Below are 9060 nucleotides of genomic sequence, written 5' to 3' on the forward strand. Positions count from 1 at the left end.
CAGGAGGATAAAAAAATCCTCTAGAAAGGTTATGATTTTCTACCAAGATTTTCCATAAGGGAATGCAGCTGTCTCTGTGATGGAGGACGGGTGGGTAAAGCAGTGTGCTCCAAAATTGGGGAACAGGATGTTTTGGCCAATGACATGACGGCAACCCTCTAATTTGTATGGGGAAAGTGCAATGGGAATTCAGCATCCTTGCAGAGTATATAGGACCTCAGTCTTAGAGATCTTTCCTCAAGGGTCCACATGTGCTAAACTGCATGTGATTTAAGGAGACTATGCTAGGTCAACCCCATCAGAGCTGGAACCTGTTCCAGAAAACATAGGTGTTTCCAGACCTGTCATTTGGTCCCCTACAGGACCTAAATTAATTCCCCTAATTATTCCTCTGTCTTGGAGAAGTGAGCACTGATTGCTCCCCGATCTTGCAAGCTCATGGCGGTGGGGGAAGATAACGTCAGATAAGTACAACTGCTTCTACTCCAAAAGGTCTTTGTGAGAGCGGAGGAAGTGTCTCCTTGCATAGGACAGCAAGAGAAAAAACACTTTCACTCTGGATATAAATGGGGCTTCCCCCACTGGGTCCAATGGAGCTTATTCTAGCTAGAGTACAGTTACTAGGGAAACTCCGGTTGTTCTACAGATTACCAACGGTGCTATAGATTACATCACGTCTCTATGCCCATCCTTTCATTCAATCAGCAGCTGTTTTCACTGCCTGATGGACGGCAGGGACTTTCTGCCCTGCCTTCAGATCCTATAAACTGGGGCCGTTACCCAGCACCCCTCCCCAAAGCTGAAAGATGTGGGAGTGACCATCTGCTAGCTCCAGAAGATCACAAAACAAACACTGCAGTTTAGATAGGAGCAGAGAATGTTGAATGCTCACACTACCACTGAACTCTAAAGTAAGTAAACACGATTGAATCCATCACCCAGATTTTCTTTGAAGTTCAGGTTCTGTAGAAGCTAATCTCACAGCTGAACCTGCAATGATTAGTCCAGTGAAAATCCTTCAGAACCTCTTAGTGGGGTTCACATGGCACAGCCAGCCCTGACAAAAAACCCACCACCGTTTAGAATTATCTCTACTATTATATTTAAAGTAATTGCATACTGTACTGAGGCATCTACAGAAAGGATGTGGACAAAATTGGAGAGAGTCCAGCGGAGGGCAATGAAAATGATTAGGGGGCTGGGGCACATGACTTACAAGGAGAGGCTGAGGGAACTGGGCTTATTTAGTCTGCAGAAGAGAAGAGTGAGGGAGGATTTGATAGCAGCCTTCAACTACCTGGAAGTGGGCGGGGGGGGGGGGTTCCAAAGAGGCTGGAGCTAGGCTGTTCTCAGTGGTAGCAGATGGTAGAACCTGAAGCAATGGTCTAAGTTGCAGTGCGGGAGGTCTAGGTTGGATAATTGGAGGGTGGTGAAGCACTGGAATGGGTTACCTAGGAAGGTGGTGGAATCTTCATCCTTAGAGGTTTTTAAGGCCCGGCTTGACAAAGCCCTGGCTGGGATGATTCAGTTGGAGTTGGTCCTGCTTTGAGCAGGGGGTTGGACTAGATGGCCTGATGAGGTCTCTTCCAACCCTAATCTTCTATGATTCTATGACCTTATTTAGTACGTAAATAGGTTGCCTGTGCTTGATGGTGACAACAGTGGAACCAATTGTTTTAGCTTTTTTGTAGGGTCCCATTGCAAGTGGCACATGTAATATGTGCATATGGGTGTGCACGTATGTATAATTTGGGAGATTTAAGCGCCAAGTGCCTACCCATCAAAATGATAGATGAATGATAAAAATAAATATTTTAGCAGCTGTCTTATGTACACAACATACTTGGCATTACAACATTCAGGATTTTATTATACGTTGTTTGCTTTTGCCAAATAAATGCCTTCTGCCGATAAAAGCTGAGATAATGGTTCTTGTCAGCACATCTGAACTCTTGAAATGCACTAATTTCTCCATCTGTGAACATATTGGCTGTGAGCATGAACCCTGTGTCCTGAACTGCTAACTCATAACAACATTCTCAATTCATGCATTAACAAGATAGCATACAGTACATAACATCTTGAAAGCTTGTGTTACTTGCCTCTTTCTATTGTCTAATGAGATTCCATTCCTTTCAGCCTTCTGTCAAGCAAACCATCTGCCACTACATATGTTGAACATTACAGATTTTAGGGAGCCAGCCTCGAGCACATCATTTGCTGCTTGTAAAGTGACAGCTGATTCCACTTATCACCAGTGAAGATTTTTTCAGATAATAGTAAAGTATCTATGATCACTTTAAGCATTTCTGCCACTTTAAAGTTTATGTTTTGTTCACAAGCAGAATTAGATTTACCGCAGTCTTGTCTACACTGTGATTTAGCCTGCATCAGCTGGGGTGTAAATTCTAATATGCACCAGCATGTTGCGCACTCACTGGCCCATGTGGACCTTGCTGGCGTGCACTAAAGTTCCTTGGGCCAGTGAGTGTGCAACATGTGGGTGCACATTAGAAGTTGCTCCCCGCCTCAGTTGATGCAGGCTAAGGCACAGTGTAGACAAACCCAATCTTGCTCTGAGTGAATTCAATCGGAGTTTGGCTATTGACTCTAAAGGGCGGAAGACTGTGCTCATAACTCTGAACTTTGCACAACTCAAACATCAGCTATAACACTAAAAGAACAGGAGTACTTGTGGCACCTTAGAGACTAACAAATTTATTAGAGCATAAGCTTTCGTGGGCTACAACCCACTTCTTCGGATGCATATAGAGTGAAACATATATTGAGGAGCTATAACACTGTAATATAGATATGTGTGTTTAATGTATGCACTGTTTTAAAAAGGATCTGGAAACAAGAAAGCAGAACTTGGACCAAATACAGCTTTAACATACCAATTATTATTTTACAGTATATATTATATTTGATATTAACTTTAAAACACTCCATACTTGTGCAATCTTGGGGGCACACCGCTGGATCTTTGCTCTCTATAATGTCACAGGTGCCATCTGGACAAGTCCTGATGCTTGGGGTGCAGGTAGAATAATTTGTGGTGATTCCTATGAACATACAAGCACACAACAGTCCAAATACCACAATGCTTTGAAGAGAAGTTCATTGCACTCTGCTGGTGCATGTTGACACACTGAGGCACAGGGGACACTGTCAGTTTTTTTTTTTTTAAAAAGAATAATCAAACTTCTGCCTACAAATTCTTTACCTGCTGTTTTTACAACTAACATGCAAGATGATGATAACTGAAAGCGATAAAAAAGAGTGTGTTTTTCACTGGGTTTTCAGTTTATCTACTTGGTGCATTTGACAGCCCTTTGTGCGCTGTCAGTTTCAGCTATGGTGATCTTAGGTGTTATTTGCAACAAAGGTAGGTGAAACATCCTGAGTACAAAGTTTGGCCTTTAAAAATGGATGATCTCTCTTTAAACGTATTTTCACAAGCCTGTGATTGAACATAAGGTTTACAAATAGTTGGAGAGAAATTGTGATACTTATGGAAGGGCAGGAGTAAAGCATCAAGTTTGCTATGGAATACTTAAGAATACCATCATTTGTCACATAAGCAATGTGTTGTAAGTGTTACAGAGCACACATTCTCAAGTTTTGGATAACGATTTCCAACTGAGACCTCTCTTGTACCAGCCAGTATCTGCTGGTGGGATTTTGTAGAACTTGAGCTGTTCCAAACCCAGTTTATGATTGCAAGGGGTTACATTGCATCCCATAGGTCATATTCTTCTCTGCACTCCCAGTGATTGCTAATTTGGTACCTGCAGGTGCTGTGATGGGTAGGCCTCAGGGATTGAATTAATGATGACTTCCCCTTAACTCTGCTCTCCTCCCTTCTGCAGGTTTAATTTGTGTATTATTTATACCATAGGTTCTGGGTAGTTTAATACCCTGGGCTAGCTCTTCAGCTGGAACAGATCAGCACAATTACACTGTAGTCAATGGAGCTGTGCCAATTTAACATTAGCTGACAATCTGGCCAATTACACAGCATAAGTGTGTACCTTTTCCACTTCCCTGTCTCCACTGGCATTTTCCTGTTAGCACTCCTACGCCACCACACTCTTCACATTCAGCACGGTGCTTATTAACAGCGCAAGATTCAGGGCAGTCCTCTTCTTTCTTAATAACTGCATGGAACGGAAGCAAGAGAGTGTGAAGTGTCACTAGATGCATTGATAGAGGTGAATACACATGCAAGGCAGCTGGGCTCAAAAAAGGAGAAATTCCTTTTTCTAGATTAAAAATGAGAGACCACAGTTAACTTTGAGGACCTATCCCTCAATAAGTGTAGAATAAAGACTGAAGGGACCCAGGCTATGTATCTTCTTCCTATGTAGTATCAAAGGCGTGGTGGCAGTAGCATTGCCCTCTCTGATTGCTGGGCATAATGCTTGGAATTACAGAAAGGCAGCACGATGCACTAACATACCAATTATAATACAAACAATGGATTCAGAAAAAACAGCTGATGAAGGCATGAACCTTGGTGTTTGGGCTGGTGCAACACTGGCCAGCAAACAGCAGGTGGCACAGAGAGGTTCTGATTGCAACTAGCACAAAACTCTGGCGGGAGGAATAACACTACTGATCCTCTGTGTCCATTTCCCCAATCTGCCCTGTAGCAGGGTGGTCCCACGCTCCTGCCCTGAAGGGCTTAAAACAACCAGGGAGCAGGGCTGGGGCAAAGGAAAAGCTACAAGGCTGATTGGGGAAGCAGCCGCAGCTGGGCCACGCCCCAATCAGGCCTCAGCTGGCCTGTATAAAAAGGCTGGGAGCCAAAAGCTCAACAGTCTCTCTCTACACTCAGAAAGAGAAGGGCCTGGCTGTAGTGAGCTAGAGACAGAGTACCTGAGTGGAGCAGGGCCGGAGGAGCTCTAGCCTGGAAAGCCCCAGGCTATGGCCTAGTAGGAGGCCAAGCAAGGGGTACTGGGGGTTGCAGAGGGCACCCCAGAGGTAGGCCAAGGCAGCAGGTCCAAACCCAACCTTGCCTGTGATGAGTGGCTGATACTGCAGTCTGCCCCAGGCGTGGGGCTAGATGATGACTGGCAATAGCCTTACACTGAGGCGAGGTAGGGATAGTGGGTGGGGGTTCCCTGGGGAGGGGAGACCCTAGTACTGAGGGGTGTACTGCCAGGGGGCAGCATGCCAGATACAAGGGCAGCGGGGTCCGGGAGGGACACGGGGGCCAGAGGACAGGTGGATCACCGGCCTGCAGGGGGCGCTCCAGGACGCTGGAAGAGGTAATTCCCAGAAGAGACCAGCAGGAGGTGCCGCAGGGGTGAGGCCGCTACGCTACATGCCCCAAAACTTAACTTCTGAGGTCATGTTATTACATAACTCAAAGGAATAGGGGCAATCAACTGCTGGGAGTTAACTGTTCTGCACGGACAATTCTCGTAGAGAGTACTTAATGGTTTGGTAGAATGGTTAGGTATAGTCCCAATCGGCTCTTGTGATCCAGGGAGGTGTTATACAGTTTTACTTACACAGATCTTCCCCTTTCTGTGAAGTTTGAACCCTGACGCTTTTGCTACAATGAACCAAGTGTGGTATCATTTTAAGTACTAGGCAAAGGCTGGGTAAAATGACTAAACCAGCAAAAATAGATACAATACAAATGGTTGTTGTTGATAAACAAGCCCATTTGAATTCACACTGACATCTTTGTGCAGCAGAGTCATGGGTTACATGTTCTGAGGCTACCATACAAAATTAAATAAGTGGAAAGTACAGAAAAAGAAACAAATGGAAGAGAAATTACCCCTAATATAGACCACATGTACTACCATGCTTTCTAGTCCTGTTTCTGTAATGTTCCCTTGCCTGTCTTTAAGCAGCCTGACAATGATTAAAGTATGAATAACAAAATGAGAAGCATCTAACACAGGCGTGGGCAAACTTTTTGGCCTGAGGGCCACATCTGGGTATGGAAATTGTATGGCAGACCATGAATGCTCACAAAATTGGTGGTAGGGGTGCAGGCTCTGGGGTGGGGCTGGAGATGAGGGGTTGAGGGTGCAGGAGAGTGTTCCGGACTAGGACCAAGGGGTTCAGCGGGAGGGGAAAATCAGGGCTGGGGCAGAGGGTTGGGGCCTGGGAGGGGCTCAGGGAGGCAGGCTCCGGGCAGTGTTTACCTCAAGCAGCTCCCAGAAACAGCAGCATGTCCCCACTCCGGCTCCTACGCGGAGGCGCAGCCAGGCGGATCTGCCCGCTGCCCTGTCTGCAGGCGCTGCCCTGTCTGCAGGCACCGCCCCTGCAGCTCCCATTGGCTGCGGTTCCCGGCCAAGGGAAGCTGCGGGGGCAGTGTGCGGAGCCCCTTGGCTGCCCCTACGCATAGGCGCCAGAGGAGGGATGTGCCACTGGAGCGCCAGAGTGGGGAAAGCTTCAGACCCCACTTCCCAGCAGGAGCTCAAGGGCCAAATGTGGCCCCCAGTGCCATAGTTTGCCCACCTCTGATCTAACATAACTTCAGTGCCTCCGGTGTGCATTTTCAAACATTTTGTTGTTTTAAACTTCAGTCCAGGAGAGTGAAGGACTGCAGTGTCTATTGCTACATATCCACTACACTGAATATTACGAGGCTGCTAAATGGCTAATTTACTGCCCTTTGTCAGAGCACGTGTTAACTCTATGCACAAGCCGAAATCTTTATAACTCATGTTCTGCATGAGTATTTAGAGGAGGAACAAGGAGAAAAGTGTGTCTGACAAGGAAGTGCTTTGAATGACAAAACTGAAGAGGGATATATGTATATGAAATACACTGTATAGAACACACAGAAAAAGTAGATTCTTACAAAGCTAATCATGGTTTATAATATAAGCAGAGGTGAAAGTAGTCCGGTCCGGTACAGCGTACCGGCAAGAGCCAGTATGCCATGCCGGACTGGACCGGCTTCCACGGCGGTGATTTAAAGGGCCCAGGGCTCCAGCCGCTGCGGGGAGCCCCAGGCCCTTTAAAGTGCCACCGGAGCTCCGGCAGCCAGGCTCCCACGGTGATTTAAAGGGCCTGGAGCTCCGTGGCAGCCAGAGCCCGGGCCCTTTAATTCGCCCTGAGCTCCCAGCTGCCTCTGCCACAGCTGGAGCCCCAGGGCCTTTAAATCTTGAAAGGCCCCGCCTCTTCCAGTTGAGGCCACACCCCCGCTCAGGACTCCGGCGTACCAGTAAGTCCTTTAAGTTACTTTCACCCCTGAATATAAGGAATTGCATTTGATGAAACTCCTTTTATACCTAACACAATATCTATCTTCCCATATCCTCTAGAAATGCTAATTAGAGAGGAGTCTGAACCAAAACCATTAATCCAAACACCCAAACTTTGGGATCTGATCTGAACTCGGTGGCTCAGGCCCATTTCTGTTGTTAATTTCACCAGTGTATGAACTGCCCTAACAAGGCACTTGCCTAAAAATTAACACTAAAAGAGACAAACCCAGCTATAACAAGTTGTGACACTCTCCTCAGGGAGTCCAGAACCATAAGCCACTGTGTTAACCTGTCTGCCTCAGCAAGAGAGAGCTTTGCTGGAGCTTAAACTGTGTGACAGCTCCCTGCCACAGCAGTAAACTCCTGTACTCTGCCAGTCTAAACCTTGCCTTGCTGGTAACAATGAGTGAACCCCAGTTCCCGAATTCCCCAGAGTTGTCTCCCTTTGCAGAGTCCCTGTGACTCCCAGAAATTACCAAATCTGCTGTCTCCAAAGAGACAGAACACACAGCAGCCTGTTGGATCAACTGAGGGAGCACACCTTTACTGTAGTATAACAGCACAGAGCTAGCTTATAGGAAAAGTAAGCATAAATTTATTAAAAAAAAAATAGATTTTTGTGATTCTAAGCAAGAGAAACAGAGACAAGTCTGGTAACAAATAAAACACAAAGCACATGCTTTTAGTGACTAAAACTTAATTTAAGAAAGCTACAGCCTTTTGCCTAAGTGGCTTCCTCACTTACAACAAGCTATCAGCATCCCCAGCCCCTCAGGTTGGAGGATCCACCACTCACAGAATCAGAGGGTGCTGTTCCCTTTGCGTTCCTCCACCCCCAAGTGATGGATGTCAAAATAACTTTTTGCTTCCTAAAACTCATTGTTTTGTCCCCAAAGTCAGGACGACCTCCTGCTGTTCTTCTCATCCTTTGCCTTCCCATCCTCCTGTTGATTGTGTCAATGGGGCTTCCATTGTTTTGGTTCCACAATGCTTAATTGACATTAGAGACAGGGAGATAGCTGCCTTCCCTCCTGTCTGGAAGAAAACCTGTTTCTTCCTTTATTTGGTCACAGACTTTAAGGAGTAATATCAGTGAGTATCCATAATTCCTAATACAGTGTTAATATCGACATTTCACAACCTTTCTCCCCCCTCCACCTCAAGTACTTACTTGTTCCTTCCAGCGTAATAGTGAGCTGGGTTTTGGCATGCTTCTTACTCTGCTTGTCTGAGGCTACAATGGTGTATTGAATTTCTTTGCATTCAGGTCTGAGTAGCACAGAGGAGTCATTCACATAGAGGCTTCCATACTTGTCCTCTCGGCCCTGAAGTATCCCGACAGCATAGCAGCTGGCATTGGGAGACAGCAACCTGTAGGTGATGTTTACTCCACAGAACTTCATGCAGTTTTCGATGCAGATTTTACCTATCTAGGCTCAAACAACAACAAAGAGATCACGAACAACAATAACAGAGTGGTATCATTAATGATACGTTGTGCTCCCTACAAATCTTTCTCAGTGATTAAAGCTAGTTAAATACATGCAACAGTTAGCATCTCTCTGTCTACTGTTCTTACATGGCCCCCATTACAATAGTATCTGAGAGCCTCAAAGCACCCCTGGTGAGGTAGGGAAGTAGCATTATCCCAGCTTTACAGATGTGAAACTAACTGATCTGCCCAAGGTCACACAGAATGTCTGTGGCAGAGCAGGCATTTGAACCCAAGACTCCCAAATCCAAGCCCACTGCCCTCCACCGGACCATCATTCTTCATCCTATCCAGTTCCATGCAGCCAAAATATGTTTCTTTCAAAGATCC

At 46.0% G+C, this 9060-nt stretch overlaps 1 protein-coding gene across 1 annotated transcript in view; it reads right to left on the reverse strand.

Moving 5' to 3' along the window:
* The window catches only part of LOC112118557 (proto-oncogene tyrosine-protein kinase receptor Ret), a 119563-nt gene that overhangs the window by 27290 nt on the left and 83213 nt on the right, over nt 1-9060 (reverse strand). Inside the window, exons 7-9 of the mRNA XM_026653773.1 lie at nt 8410-8668; nt 4035-4160; nt 2955-3065 (exon numbers count right to left, since the gene is read on the reverse strand). Coding sequence (XP_026509558.1) covers nt 2955-3065; nt 4035-4160; nt 8410-8668 — 496 coding nt within the window. The remainder of the gene's footprint in view (nt 1-2954; nt 3066-4034; nt 4161-8409; nt 8669-9060) is intronic.

The sequence above is a fragment of the Terrapene carolina genome, unplaced genomic scaffold, assembly GCF_002925995.2.
Source record: "Terrapene carolina triunguis isolate 2854851 unplaced genomic scaffold, T_m_triunguis-2.0 Scaffold148, whole genome shotgun sequence".
Classification (NCBI taxonomy): domain Eukaryota; kingdom Metazoa; phylum Chordata; order Testudines; family Emydidae; genus Terrapene; species Terrapene triunguis.